Source organism: Eptesicus fuscus, chromosome 21 (genome assembly GCF_027574615.1).
Source record: "Eptesicus fuscus isolate TK198812 chromosome 21, DD_ASM_mEF_20220401, whole genome shotgun sequence".
Classification (NCBI taxonomy): Eukaryota; Metazoa; Chordata; class Mammalia; order Chiroptera; family Vespertilionidae; genus Eptesicus; species Eptesicus fuscus.
Window position 1 is genome coordinate 558640 of NC_072493.1, and position 15498 is coordinate 574137.

General features: G+C 50.6%; 2 protein-coding genes across 7 annotated transcripts in view; both read right to left on the bottom strand.

Moving 5' to 3' along the window:
- Position 1: 1 nt before the first annotated feature.
- On the bottom strand, positions 2–8251 carry ARL2BP (ADP ribosylation factor like GTPase 2 binding protein). 4 transcript variants are annotated; one of them, XM_054711200.1, is made up of 7 exons: positions 7968–8251; positions 7137–7163; positions 6564–6625; positions 4281–4387; positions 1882–1967; positions 1563–1659; positions 2–1155 (listed from the first exon to the last, which is right to left on the bottom strand). In XM_054711200.1, the coding sequence occupies exons 1-7, from the start codon at positions 8108–8110 to the stop codon at positions 1054–1056; spliced, it is 624 nt and encodes a 207-aa protein (XP_054567175.1). In that variant the 5' UTR covers positions 8111–8251; the 3' UTR covers positions 2–1053. The 4 variants fall into 4 exon arrangements, with proteins under 4 accessions (XP_054567175.1, XP_054567179.1, XP_054567178.1 ...); XM_054711204.1 differs by having other exon boundaries at positions 7137–7210; positions 7968–8018; XM_054711203.1 differs by lacking the exon at positions 7137–7163 and having other exon boundaries at positions 7964–8251.
- A 5122-nt stretch (positions 8252–13373) lies between these two features.
- RSPRY1 (ring finger and SPRY domain containing 1) overlaps positions 13374–15498 on the bottom strand; it is a 31278-nt gene continuing 29153 nt past the window's right edge. For all 3 annotated transcript variants that reach the window (XM_054711186.1, XM_008152305.3, XM_054711185.1), the window contains one exon: positions 13374–13590. In XM_054711186.1, coding sequence (XP_054567161.1) covers positions 13494–13590 — 97 coding nt within the window. In that variant the 3' untranslated portion in view covers positions 13374–13493. The remainder of the gene's footprint in view (positions 13591–15498) is intronic.

Consider the following 15498-nt stretch of genomic DNA (forward strand, 5'->3'; position numbering starts at 1 on the left):
GTTGGTTCTTGCAAAACACCTCAAATTTTACTTAACGATACAAAAGCATTTAATAAGCGCCACATCAGTACAGAAAACACACAGCCTATATATAGCTCATCCTTTAAAACCAGAACTGCCACATGAAGTCAGTAGATTCTTATTTTTACTTCAAAAAAAATCTAAGGTACACACCGGGAACTGAGCTAACCAGCAGAACACTGCCCTGGCGGGAAGATTTCGACAGGAAGAAAGGCATTGCAGACCCTCCATTCCAACAGCGGACCTAACAGTTCAAACACCCCACATGCTGAGAAAAGGGGACCTTGACCTACTTCAGCGGAAGCACACGTAAGCACACGCTCGCGGGGCCCCAACAGAGAGCATCCGCGTTTGTGGCACTAACAACTAAAAAGCATATAATACTTTGATCTTGAAGTGGGTAATCGTGGAACTTCCAAGATTATATCCACTAGGTTAGCCTGAGTATTCATCTATAAAAAATAGTTTCTTTCAAAAATGCTTAAAAGAGGTCTGGAAACGGGCGACTACATTGGGACCGGAAGACAGTGACACGGGGACTGCAGATGCAAGACTAGGAGTTGACTTGGACATGTAGCTTTTAGGTAAAGGACATCTCTCTCGGGTGACTGACAGCCAACACTCGTGGTGATAGGAGCTCCAGAAGTTTCAAGTCTGGCAGATGCTTGAGGAACACCCTAGATAAATGCTCTCAACCAGTGAAACCCCACGAATGCAACACCCCCACACGTGTGCGGGGGAAGCCCCCAGGTGGAATGCTGGACGTGGACTTGTCCAGAGGATCTGACTCAAGCCCCCAGAGAGATGGCCACCGAGGGAGGAGCACTAAGGTGACAGAACACAAGCGTTTCCTGAAGAAACGGGTCTCAGGAGGGGCATGCCATTTTTTTTTTTCTCCATCAATACTTGATGTTAATGAAGAATTGTGGAACAGAGCCGGTCTCCCCAAGATCTATCCTTCCGTTCTAGCTGTAGCTGATGTCTCTCCCCGTGCACTGGCTCATGTTGAACGATGTCATTGCTGGAGGGGACCTAGTGCCGCAGGTTGTTCTGGGAAGCTGGCAGAGAGGATGATTTGCACAGTGAAGTCACCACGAGACCGCTGCTTAAGTCCAGGCCCCGGCCTTCTTTTTCCTACACGGGAAAAGAAACACCTTCAAGAGGCAAGACATAAGAACATCCTCCCTAGCTCAGAACCCGCCTGGGGAAGGGGGCGCTGGGGGGGGGGGGAGGGGGGGGAAGAGTGGGGCACCAGAGCACAAGAAGGGAGGGTGATTTGCACTTTTGCTCAGCACTGGCCACCGTCAGTCTTAACCACAGAATGTGACTCCTCAGTGAGGATCCCAGGTCCCGGCTGGAGGACAGCAGCTCACTGACACCCACCAGGTGCCACCGGCCAGGCTCAGGGGGGCTGGGAGGTGGTTTGTGTTAGACAGTTCTAGAGCATTCTAAGTGGTTCAATGTGGCCACCTGAACAGGCAAGAGTGACTTATTAAAAACACAGAATTAAAAAAAGGGAAAAAACAAAACGGGTGACTTACTGCTCTGTAGTCCAGAAACATTTCTTTAAAAGCCAGGAAATCGGTAAAGGTGAGCAGCATGTCGAATATGTCCCCGGCCACCTCATCTCTGTGGTGCCTGCAAAAGGAGACGGTGGCTGTTTCACGAATGAAGGCGAAACACTGTCTCTGCAAGGCTTCGGTCAAAGGCTTTGAGGCCCTTCTACCCGGGACCCCACCACCAAGTGCTCTCAGCCTTGATGGTCAAACACTGGAAAAAGAGGGTCTTTTTTTTCAGACCGGAGGAGGAGGAGGAGGAGGGAGGTGAAAAAGGCAAAACACAGAGTCAAGCTCAACTCACTGTAAGGTTGTGGTGAAGGCCGCCATGTTAAACCCAGGAATCCGCTCCAGTAGCTGTTCTTCAATGTACTTTTCCACCAAAGAGATCTAAGTGGGAAGGATCCTGTCAGACCTCAGGGCTGCTTTTCAGAAAGCCTGTCCGAGAGCCGGTCCTATGTGCCAGGCCCTGTGGTGAGTGCTGGGGACACCACAGACCAAACACAGCTCCTGGCCTCTCGGACCGCCTGGCCGCACTCAGGTCATTTACTGCAACAACACGCACGCTCTCACATCGGCAGCAGGGCCCCCCCACCCCTGGCCGAGAGCGAGGAATGAAGTGCATGGCTTTTTCTTCCTGGGCAGAAGGAATCTGTGCAGAACATACGCGGAAGTTCTGGACAGAGGCAGTGCAGGGTCCTTAGAAGCTGAGGCCTGGCCTGAGGGAGCCGGCATTGATTGCCAAGCTGCTATGATAAGAAAGGCAGGCCCTGGAGGCTCAAACCCATTCTCAGCCAGATGACAGCATTCCAGGAGGCCCTGACCGTGGCAGAGGGGAAACACCCAAGGGTCAAGAATGGACGCTCCTCCGGGTGAGACCATGTGTCCCTGGATCCGGGTGAGGCCTCGTGCACCTAGGCCCGGGTGAGCCCAAGTGGCCCTGGGTCTGGGAGAGGCCAAGCGTCCCTGGATCCGGGTGCGACCATGTGTCCCTGGATCCGGGTGAGGCCGCGTGCACCTAGGCCCGGGTGAGCCCAAGTGGCCCTGGGTCTGGGAGAGGCCAAGCGTCCCTCGGTCCGGGTGAGACCATGTGTCCCTGGATCCGGGTGAGGCCTCGTGCACCTAGGCCCGGGGGAGCCCAAGTGGCCCTGGGTCTGGGAGAGGCCAAGCATCCCTGGGTCCGGGTGAGACCATGTGTCCCTGGATCCGGGTGAGGCCGCGTGCACCTAGGCCCGGGTGAGCCCAAGTGGCCCTGGGTCTGGAGGGGCCAAGCGTCCCTGGGTCCGGGTGCGACCATGTGTCCCTGGATCTGTATGAGGCCTCGTGCACCTAGGCCCGGGGGAGCCCAAGTGGCCCTGGGTCTGGGAGAGGCCAAGCATCCCTGGGTCCGGGTGAGACCATGTGTCCCTGGATCCGGGTGAGGCCTCGTACACCTAGGCCCGGGTGAGCCCAAGTGGCCCTGGGTCTGGGAGAGGCCAAGCGTCCCTGGGTCCGGGTGCGACCATGTGTCCCTGGATCCGGATGAGGCCTCGTGCACCTAGGCCCGGGTGAGGCCTCGTGCCCCTGGGTCTGGGAGAGGCCAAACGTCCCTGGGTACGGGTGAAGCCAGATCCTGGGTCCGGGTGAGGCTGTGCGCCCCTGGATCCATCCGGGTGAGGCTGGGTCCCAGGCCCGGGTGAGACCACGCGCCCCTTGGGTAGGGGTGAGGCCACGTGCCCCTTAGTCTGGGTGACGCCGTGCCCCTGGGTTCGGCCGAGACCAGACCAGAGGGAGTCGGACCTCCATTACCACCATTTGTCCACCATCCAGAGCTGAGGGGTCAGTGCTGACATGTACACATAAGGAACTACTGGACATTGAAATTGGGTCTCAAAAGAACTGTTGGTCCAGGGGGAAGCTCGCTACAGATTGATTCATTTGCCTGTCAGCATAACTATTATTGCTCGTCTCACATTCAGTTCTTATTAGTATATATCTAGTGACATATGATCTCGCTCATCTAGGGGAAATGATGAACAACATAGACTGAGGAACAAGAACAGAACCAGAAGCAAGGAGGCATCGATCGGACTATCGGGCCTCAGAGGGAGGATAGGGGAGGGTAGGGGGAGGGTGGGGGGAGGGGGAGAGTTCAACCAAAGGACCTGTATGCATGCATATAAGCCTATCCAACGGTTAAGTTCAACAGGGGATTGGGGCATGCGTGGGGAGAGGGGTGGGATGGGAATGGGGGGATGAGGACAAATATGTGACACCTTAATCAATAAATAAATTAAAAAAAAAAAAAAAAAAAAAAAAAAAAAGAATGGACGCTCCTGGATTCTAGTCTTGGTTTTCATGTTCACCTGATAGTCATCCATAGCTGGGTTAGTAATAGGAAGAGTGTGCGAAAGCCAAACGGCCAAAAGCATAGAAATGCATGGTGTGGTGAGCCCACCAATTGTAACTGAAAGCAGAATTATGATAAATCCAAACAGCTTGTGAAATAAAAGTTGATGAAATCATCAAATTTTTGAAAAACAGCCCCAAAAGCTGTGTGCAGGAAAGTGACAGGAGATGAGACCTACACCAGATTCTAACAGAATTCCTGGCAGGGTACAGTGGCAGATTTTAAAAGTCAAGCAAATTTCAGCATCTTTTGATTCTAAATTCACATTTTAATGAAACTCTAATCTCTGGTAGGAGAAATAGAAATCCACTTACATATTCATTAAAAATAGGCGTGTAGATGAGTTTATTCTCTTCTGTGTCTTCAAATTCCTGGTAGTACTTGTCCATGAAATTTCTCTGTAATAACTGGAACTCGTCATCTGAACCACAATAAAAAACAACTATTATTTTTAAGTCAAACTAAAAACCATTCTGATTTATAAAGAGGCAGGAGTTATATGTCAGAAGTGGTTTCTCAACAGTCAAGTCTCCAGGAGAGAAAACTAAAGGTTTTTCAAGGAAGTATTAAACCCGGGACCCTTGAGTCTGCAGGCTGACACTCTACCCACTTAGCCAAACTGGCTTTTTTATTAGTATTTTAAAAATTATAATTAAACTAGAGGCCCGGTGCACAAAATTCGTGCACGGAGTGGGGGTTGTCCCTCAGCCCAGCCTGTACCCTCTCCAATCTGGGACCCCTTAAGGGATGTCCGACTGCCTGTTTAGGCCCACCGGGATCGGGCCTAAATGGGCAGTTGGACATCCCTCTCACAATCCAGGACTGCTGGCTCCCAACTGCTTGCCTGCTTGCCTTCCTGATTGCCCCTAACCGCTTCTGCCTGCCAGCCTGTTCACCCCCTAACCACTCTGCTGCCAGCCTGTTTGCCCCCAACTTCCCTCCTCTGCCGGCCTGGTCACCCCTAACTGCCCTCTCCTGCAGGGTTGATCACCTCCAACTGCCCTCCCTTGCAGGCAGGGTGCCTCCCAACTGCCCTCTCCTGCTGGCTATCTTGTGGTGGCCATCCTGTGTCCACATGGGGGCAGGATCTTTGACCACATGGGGGCAGCTATATTGTGTGTTGCAGTGATGATCAATCTGCATATTACTTTTTTATTAGATAGGACAGAGGCCTGGTACAGGGGTGGGGGCCACCTGGTTTGCCCTGAAGGGCGTCCCGGATCAGGTGGGGGTTCCCTTGGGGTGTGGAGCGGCCTGAGCGAGGGGCCTGTGGTGGTTTGCAGGCCGGCCACGCCCCCTGGCAACCCAAGCGGAGGCCCTGGTATCTGTAGAATTTTCCTTCTACAATTGAAACTTTGTAGTCTGGAGCGGAGCCAAGCCTGGGGCTCCCTCCGAGGCCCGCAGCCATTTGTGTTGGGGTTATAATTGAAACTTTGTAGCCTTAAGTGGGTGGGTCTCGCCAGGGTGTGTGGAAAGCTTTGCTTCCCCTGTTGCCGGCGGCAACCCTGGCCTGCTCTCTCAAGCTCCATTCTGCTGCCATTTGTTTGAATTTGTTTACCTTCTATAATTGAAACTTTGTAGCTTGAGTGGAGGCTTAGGCCTGGCAAGGGCAGGCAGAAAGCTTGGCTTCCTCTGTTACCTAGGAAACCTTGCTCTCTGTGGCTGTAGCCATCTTGGTTTGGGTTAATTTGCATACTTGTTCTGATTGGATGGTGGGTGTGGCTTGTGGGTGTGTCAGAGGTATGGTCAATTTGCATATTTGTCTATTATTAGATAGGATATACACAACAGCCCTAGCCAGTTTGTGATAAATAGTCTGGGCTTTCAGAAGTTCATTTTCCCACAGGGCACAAGGTATCCATAAAAGGCAAAAGAATTCCAAGTATTCCTCAGTGTCCCCCAAACCCTCAGACCCACACGGAATGAGAGCTTAGGGGTGAAGCAACTGTATTTACACTCAAGGGCATGACCCTTTACCACACCTGCCTGGACATACACAAACTTTGTAAGTGACTTTTTCAGACTAACCTAGAGTAGGAGACACAGCTAGTAACACCAAATAACAGCATTCTTTTCTCATTCTCAGAAGACTTGAAGTCAGTAGACAACATTTTCTCAAATTTTAAGTTTCTCTCTCCCACATATTTGTCTTAAACCTTTGGTGCCAATTCCATAGTAGGAATTATGGAAGCCAAAATGAATCCACAAACAGGAAATACCTTGTTTGATTCACGCATGTGTGCTACGGTTATGGTATTACTTAGTATGAAAATGTTAAAAGGAAAAACTAAAAAACTAAATTGCTCTTTGTCTCTGATATAGAGATCAATATTTCCTGAAGTTTTGCCAAGAGCCCCATAACTTCTAGGTGTCGGGTTTCCTGAAAAGTTCCTTCCTGAGGCCTGAACTGGTGGGGATTTGTTGTTTTATGCAGTATGGGCTGTTTGCCTCTAAGACAAATCACAGTGAGACTTAATGTTACATTAAAAATTACACGCAGCTTGATGTCGTCTCTCTTAAAAACTAACTCTCCAAACTGATTTCAGTCCTTAAAAGCCCGGGCCTAAGAGCACAGGCCACACGGCGAGGCGGCTCACCCATGATGATGTCCTCTAAGTAGCCAACCACAGCGTCGAATTCCGCATCAGAGGTGGAAGAGCTGGAAAACACGCCTGGATTAGGTGCTGTTTCCAATAGTTTTTTAAAAAATTGATTATGTACATTTTCAAACATGCGCAAAAAAAAAAAAAAGGATAGCATAAAAAAAGGGAGGAAGGGAGAGGAAGAGAGCGAAACCGTGGCTCTTTGGCCCCTTGAGTGTGGCTCTTCCACAAAATGCCACGGCCTGGGCGAGTCTATTTTGAAGAAGTGGTGTTAGAAGAAGTTTAAGTTTTAAAAATGTGGCTCTCCAAAGGAATTTCAATCCTTGAACTGTTGATATTTGGCTCTGCTGACTGAAGAGTTTGCCGACCACTGAGCGAAATGAGCGTCCTATGACTGAGCTTGGACAATTAACTACTGTCTAACCTAACACTCCAAGGAGAAGAAAACCCACTGAGCGCATCTGTGACATCGAAGATGAACAGAATGGCTCCACCTTTCAGAAAACCCGGGTGACACAGGACCCCTTTAAGGCTCCTCCGCACGTCTCCCCTGTGGGGCCTCCTCACCGCATCTGGCCGGCAGCCGACACCCATCTGCTGGAGAACGGCCGGGACCAGGAGCCCTGGCGGCCGAGGGCCCTCTAACCCGGGGTCGGGGTCGGCCTCAGCAGCCGCAACCCGCCAGGTTTGGCCGACGACCGATCGGAGGCGGGGTGGGGGGTGGGGGGCGGTGAGGGAGGCGGGGTGCGGGGTGGGGGGTGAGGGAGGAGGGGTGGGGGGTGGGGGGGGGCGGTGAGGGAGGCGGGGTGGGGGGGGCGGTGAGGGAGGCGGGGTGGGGGGTGGGGGGGCGGTGAGGGAGGCGGGGTGGGGGGGGCGGTGAGGGAGGCGGGGTGGGGGGGGCGGTGAGGGAGGCGGGGTGGGGGGGGCGGTGAGGGAGGCGGGGTGGGGGGGGCGGTGAGGGAGGCGGGGTGGGGGGGGCGGTGAGGGAGGCGGGGTGGGGGGGGCGGTGAGGGAGGCGGGGTGGGGGGGGCGGTGAGGGAGGCGGGGTGGGGGGGGCGGTGAGGGAGGCGGGGTGGGGGGGGCGGTGAGGGAGGCGGGGTGGGGGGGCGGTGAGGGAGGCGGGGGGCGGTGGGGAGGCGGGGTGGGGGGGCGGTGGTGGAGGAGGGGTGCGGGGTGGGGGGTGAGGGAGGCGGGGTGCGGGGTGGGGGGTGAGGGAGGCGCTGGTCAATGCGTGACCCCGCCCTGCACTCCCGCCCTCCGGGCCTGAACCGAGGGTCGCACCAGCGACAGAACCGACCCGGGAATGGGGGGAGCCTGGCAGCCCGCCCCCCCGCCGGGAGACCCGTTTCTAAGGGAGAGGCCGAACCGAGCGCCCGCGGGCCGGGCAGGGTCACCTACGAAGACAGCACGAAGCTCTCTTCCTCCAGGGCGTCCATCGCCGCCGCCGCATCCGCCCGCGCAGGCGAGCCGGCCCGTCCGCCTCCCACCGCCCGCGGCCCGGCCCCCGCCTCCGTTCTGCTCCGCGGAGCCCCAACCGGCATCGGGGCCGAGACGCCGGGGCCGCGGTCGGGTCACGGCCCAGCCCCGCGCCGCCCGGCCTGTGCCCGCGGGGCCTCCGCAGGGGCCGAGCCGCGGTGACCGACCTCGGGGCGCGCGCCCGCCTCCGTCACCATGGTCACCGCACCCTCTTCCGCTGCTCGCAGCTCCCGACAGCCAATCACAGACGCGCTGCCGCCGCCAGGGGCGGGCAAACGGGAGGAGGAAGTGAGGGAAAAGGTGGGGGAGTCGCGTCGGGGGCAGGTGTGGGGGGGCGGGGGGAGTGGGGGGCGGGGGGAGAGGGGCGGGGGGGTGGGGGGGGAGGGGTGGGGGGGGCGGGGGGAGAGGGGGGCAGTGGGGGGCGGGGGAGGGGGGCTGGGCCTCGGTGAGCACCGGGCTGGCTGACGTGTGCGCTCCCGGTGCGGGATTGACTGACGGAGCCCCGAGTTTGGATGGATGCCAGCCCAGTGCCGGCCCGCCTTGCAGACTGCGGGACAAGAAGCAGCAGCTTAGAGCGGACTGAGAGCACCCCCTGTAAATGGCACATCTCTGAGGCCCTCCCAGGGCAGAAGCAGGTCATGGCCGACTTTCAGGACAGCGCCTCCCTCTGGCGGAGGGAAAGCCTCATCGCAGGAAGCGGCTGTGCTGTACGTGGAGCGTGTTCACGTCACGGAGAGTCGGCGGCCGCTGGCGTCCTGGCCCGTTAGGCGAGGCGTGAGTCGATAGAACTCCCTTGAACAACGCGGTCCAAAAAGTCCTCTCCGATGCTGCCAAGTTTTGCCAAGAAGGTTCCCGAGAGCAGATTTCTCTTGGCTGGATCACCTGGGCCCCGTCTCCTCGGTTGCATTTACACATCGTGGCCCAGAGTGTGGTGCATGGGTCCAGGGATTTGTTATCGAGACCCTGGGATCCGAGGCACGAACTGCGGAGCACCGAAGAAGCCAGGCCTCCGAGAAGATCTGTTTAAGTCAAGCTCGGGTCACACTGCTCAAAGCAAACTCAGCAAATTTCCTCAGGACCTGCTTTCTCTATAAACCACTTATTTCTTTTGGACTAAATGAACTTGCCCACCCTTTCTTTCTTTAAAAAAATTTTTTAAATTGATTTCAGGGAAGAAGGGAGAGGAAGAGAGAGAAACATCAATGATGACAGAGAATCATCATTGATCTGCTACCTCCTGCACGCCCCCTACTGGGGATCGAGCCCGCAGCCGTGAGCTCCTGGGTGGTAGGTTGAAGCTCAACCACTGAGCTACCCCGGCCAGGCCTGCCCACCCTTTCTACTGCTAAATCATGTATGGGATCAGAGTGGAGGAGGAAACGATTTCATCTGTTCTGGTCATCTATCACTGTTACAAGCCACCCAAAACTCTTAGTGGCTTAAAACAATAGTTTTGCTCACTAATCTGCACTTTGGGCAGGACTTGGTAGGGACAGCTGGTCTCTGCTCCACTCCTCATTGGGGAGGTGGAAGGGGCTAGCGGAGCCTCTTCCCAGAAGCTCACTCACATGGCTCTTGGCTGGGAGCTCCGTGTGGATGGTGGTTAAAGGGTTGGGGTGGAGGGATCTCAGTTCCTCTCCACGTAGGTCTTCCCTTGGTTTTTCTCACACCATGGAGGCTGGGTCCAAGAGCAAATACCTCAAGAGACAGGAAGTGGAAGCTGCTAGTCACTTAGAGGCCTGGGACTAGGAATTTGGCACAGTACCACTTTGACTGACGTCTATTGACGTCTATTAAGGGAGGGGACATAAATCTCATTTGTAGATGGGAGGAATGCCAAAGAACTTGAAATATCTGAAACTGGGGGGAGGGGGAGGAGAGTATGGGGGGCGTAAATGGTGATGAAAGGAGACTTGACTTGGGAAGAACACACAGTACAGTGTGCAGATGATGTGTTGTGGAATTGTGCACCTGAAACCTGAATAATTTTGTTAACCAGTGTTAACCCAAAGAATCCAATAGAAGTGCATAAAAAAAGTGAAATACTTGAAACTATGATTTAAAACACTCCAAACCTGGCAGGTTTGGCTCAGTGGACGGAGCGTCAGCCTGTGGACTGAAGGGTCCCAGGTTCGATTTTGGTCAAGGGCACATGCCCTGGTTGCGGGCTTGATCCCCAGGAGGGGATGTGCAGGAGGCAGCCAATCAATGATTCTCTCTCATCATTGATGTTTCTCTCTCTCCCTCTAAAATCAATAAAATTATATTTTAAAAGGAAAAAAAGAAACACTCCATGGCGGGCAGTGTGGCTCAGTGGTTGAATGTTGACCTATGGATCAGGAGGTCACGATTGGATTCTGGTCAGACCATATGCTCAGTTGTGGGTTTGATCCCCAGCGTGGGGCGTGCAGGAGGCAGCCAATCAATGATTCTCATCACTGATGTTTCTTCTCTCTCCTGCTCCCTTTCTCTCTGAAATCAATAAAAATATATGTTAAAAATAAAAGAAATACTTCCATCATCTCAATTTTATAGATCAGGAAACCCAGGCTTGGAAGTACTTGCATACTTGTGGGAAGTGACATTACGGCGCTGGAATCTGAGAGGAGACTCATTCCTGTTTCACTCATCATGCCCTATATAGGGCCCCAATCCCCAACTTGTCAAACACTGGAAATCAGAACATGATACTTTTCTGGGGGAAAACCTGAATGGTGGCCTTTTTGTAGAAAAATACATTTACTTGAATATATTAAACGTTTTTCATATTAAATCCTTTGATCGTGGGTATTAATAATTGGAGTAGCAAAAAAAAGTACAATATTTAGAAGAGTGATCATAGTTAGTTTGTTTCCATGGATACATATTCGAGATGGTTGAAATTCATGAAATACCATTTTCTGCAAGTGAAATTGTTTCTGTCACTGAATCGCTGTTTCCTGGCATTCAGCTAATGGCATCAGGACTTTACCTTGCTTTATCAGTATCATTCAAAAAAGGTGGCAATTCATTAGAAACATTTTTTTTTTTCCGGCTGTCTGGAATCCTGGGCGTATTTCCGGGAAATAAAAAAATATAAGTTACATGTAGTGCTGTCCTGTGCACCAAAAGGCTGAGGGTTCAATACCCGTTCAGGGCCCATGCAGGAGGCAACCCATTGATGCTTCTCTCTCACATGGATCTCTCTCTAAAATCAATAAGACATATCCTCCGGCGAGGGTAAAAAACAATCTAATGCAAATGACTTGACAATACACAAGTTATAAAATTTAAAAACATATACATTACATATTGTTCTCTCTGGTACAATATATCATCAGTAAAAGCCTACCTTTCCATTTCTCTTAAAATGCTTACAGGCCACACAGAATATAGATCCCTGTTTACCTTCTTCCACACAGCTTGGTAATTTTTTTCTCTTCTATGTGGAATAAATGTCTTTCCCTTTGAAGCAACTCCTAAATTACAACTTTGCTTCCATCCTGAATAATTTAATATTGAAATCCTTTCTTTATTATGTTCTAGAAGAATTAGAAAAGTAGCCCGGCTGGTGTAGCTCAGTGGTCTTCTTCCTACCACCAGATGTACGCAAGCTCCATGACCACATCTGTTTTGTATACAAAGTGCCCAGAATAAAGATTTGCTGGATGGACAGTGATTAACCTCGCTTCTTAATTCTTTTTTTTTCCTTAATATATTTTATTGATTTTTTTACAGAGAGGAAGGGAGAGGGATAGAGAGTTAGAAACATTGATGAGAGAGAAACATCGATCAGCTGCCTCCTGCACACCCCCCACTGGGGATGTGCCCGCAACCAAGGTACATGCCCTTGACCAGAATCGAACCTGGGACCTTTCAGTCCGCAGGCCGACGCTCTATCCACTGAGCCAAACCGGCTTCGGCAATCGCTTCTTAATTCTAATACATGATTCTCTCCTACTCAGGGAGTAGCCCTTACACCTGAGAATATGCTGTCTTAGAACTTTAGGAGCAGCGACCAATGAAAGTTGTGAAATCTTAGTTAAAAAAGGGCAACAAATGTTTTATTTCTTCAATGCAAATTACTGTATTCACCACAAGCTAAAGAACATATATATATATTTATATTTATATATATTTTTGAATTTATGGAAGACTAAAGACATGGGAAAAATCCAGCACCCCAACAAGTACGGCCAGGAAGGAAACCAGCACTGTGAGAGGACATTTTAATGAACTACAAACGAAAAAGGGTGGGGAAGGAAGAAAAAAATGTGCATTGAGTTTAAGACACTGTAAAATTCAGAAGACATATTTACTATTCAAGTATAAACTCAGTAAGGACTTGGCATAAATTGAAAGGCAGCTGCTGAGGTACACCATTATAAAGTAAATTCTAGGAATTTACAATTCTACCTTCCAATTTTCTGGGAGAAAAAAACCAAACTCTTGAAGGTCTTCACCAGAGACCCTGAGAGGGAGTAACACTTTTGATGAAGATATAGTCAGCAATCCATGATTGAATTTACCATTCAAAACATGTTATTTATTTAAAACAACAGGAATACGTGCTCTCAGACTGTCTTCTAAGAGTTTTTGAGACTGTTAGTTCAAGAGTTTCAGAGTATGCTACTTTCAAAAACAATACTGATTAAAAACAATTTTTTTAACCAAAAAACCTGATTTGATGGTACCTTAAAAATACCTTAAATACCAAATTTTCTCTAGTCAAACATTGCAATTAATTTAAGAATTCATCCTGCATTGTTAAAACATATTTTCCTCACGAAATGTGGGTACTGAAGTTGGATAGAAACACCATGAATGTGAAAATACCACCGATTTTCTGCAGTTAAAAAAAACTAGAATGTTCTTTGGAATCACTGAAATATCAAAAATTTGGGGTTTTTCTACAGTCTGTGCACCTTCTTTCAGGCTATCCAAACTGCTCGTAGTAGTGACCTGTGTGGCTCTAGTTTACATTATAGATTCAAGTTTTACAGTGCGGTAGCCACACAACACACCGCTATCTCTGGCCGACGGGAAGTTATACTCGACCCAGAAATGCTGCCGTTCACTCCTCCATAATGACCTTCTGTCCAAATAAAACTTCAGAATATGAGACAAAACATCCTGCGTTAAACAATCCAACGAGCCCAACAGGGAGAACCCGGTGTGGCCCAGCACTCGCGAGGGTGCTAGCCCCTATCGTTTTCATGGAAGTACCACAGGCCTCACTCGTTAGCATTCAGCTTTCCTTGGCCTTGAAAGGAATTTCTCAGGGCTGGCGAGTTGGGTTAGATTCTAAGAGAATTTTGTCTTTGACAAACTACCATTTTTAGCATAAAATCTGGCCATGGCTCTAAGTTTCAATGTGCGTACAACTGATTAGAGATGGGGTTTTTCTTTTTCTTTTCCACACTGGCTGGAATTGAGTAGAAATAAGTCCGTGATGCCTCTTCCTGAGTGTCATGAAATATGAGAGATCTGTCTGACTCTAGACACTATTTCTTTCCGACACAATGGGCAGGTCTCCAGTTGCAAGGCACAATTCATGCACAGGTCACTGTGGAGAAAGACAAACACTGGTTAGGTCAACGCATCAAGAGGCCAGACTGACTGATGTGATAAAAAATGTTAACAAGCTTGTTAATTGAAAGAGTAATAATTCACGGCTAATAAAATGAAGCGCATGTATAAGTAAATAACAAGTCTCCCTCTCATTTCCTCCTCTAACCTGTTTTGGATTTGTCTATTGAGGAAGCTGTGCTCATATTTAAGATAGCTGGTTCTAAGTTTTTAGATTTCAGCCTTCATTCATGAGCCCTTATTATGTGCAAAAACCACTGAGAGGGCCCAAGAACACAGAGATGAGTAAGACCAGATCCTGGCCCGACTGGTGTGGCTCAGTGGTTGAGCATCGACCTATAAACCAAGAGGTCATGGCTTGATTCCCAGTCAGGATACCTGCCCAGGTTTCAGGCTCCATCCCCATTGAGGGGCGTGCAGAAGGCAGCCGATCAATGATTCTCTCTCATCACTGATGTTTATAACCTTCTCTTTCTCTCCCTTCCTCTCTGAAATCAATCAATCAATCAATCAATCAATCAATATATATCCTATATAATAAAAGCATAATATGCTAAGTGTCTGGTCATCTGGTCAGCTGTTCAACCAATCAAAGTGTAATATGAGAATATGCTAAGGCCACTCAACAGCTTGCTATGACATGCACTGACCACCAAGGGGCAGACAGTCACTATGATGTGCACTGAGCACCAGGGGGCAGACGCTCAATGCAGGAGCTGCCCCCTGGTAGTCAGTGTGCTCCCATAGCGGGAAATGCAGCTCAGCCAGAAGCCGGGCTCACAGCTCATGGCTCTGTGGCAGTCAGACATCTCCTGAGAGCTCCTGGATTGTGAGAGGGCGCAGGCCGGGCTGAGGGGCCCACCCTACCCCAGTGCACGAATTTTGTGCACCGGGCCTCTAGTATATACTAGTATATAAAAGACCAGATCCTGCTGTTTGTTTGGGATCTTAATATACTTACGGAGCAAAGACCAAAAAGGGTATTGAGATACCCAACCTTTAAACTCTGCACTGCCTGTGAGGCCCTGATAACTAAAACCTCAAAGTGAGGAATTCTTGGCTGCAGAGTAGATATCAAGGAGCAACCATAGCTGGAGCCACTGTACCCTTCTTTCAGAAGAGACTGGTACAGAAAAGGGTGAAATGAGGTACACTGAATGCACTTTCCCTACCGGACCGCTGTACCGATTTTTCGGTAATTTCCGAATCTGCCGCTATACCGCTGTACCTAATTTTCAGTACTTTGCCTAGTACGTGAAAAAAATGCGTCACAAACTAAAAATAACCAACCAATCGTGGTCAAACCTCATGGTTAGCCATTGCAAATGTCTGCCCCCATGTGTTTGAATTGACTTTGTGTGGTGTAAGGGGACAGTTAGGTTCAGGGCCTCAGGTCTGGTAGGGTTAACTGCCGTTAGATAACAACACATCTCAAAAGACAGCAGAGGAACAGAGGCAGAGTCAGGGCCCAGGCTGAGGCACACCTAGAGGTGACAAACGGGTCCATCACTCCAGGCTCTAGGCCAGTGATGGGCAACCTTCTGAGCTCGGTGTGTCAGACTTCGCCAAAACACTGAGCATAACTCGGGGAGTGTGTCACTTTGAGGAAAAAACATTATTTTGCAAATGTTTCATCCTCAGGAGCAGCAAATGTTTCATCCTCGGCACGCGGCTGCGTGTCATCAGAAACGGCTACGCATGTCAGTGCTGACACGCGTGTCATAGGTTCGCCATCACTGCTCTGGACCCTGGGAGGCCTGGTGGCTAAAGTTACGTCAAACATAAGAGCAAGGCAGGGTACGGGCTGTGCTGAACGACAGGGAGCTGCTCACACAGTCAGCAGGCATGCCGGGGCCGCACACTGCCAAGCCCTTTCTGCCCTGCG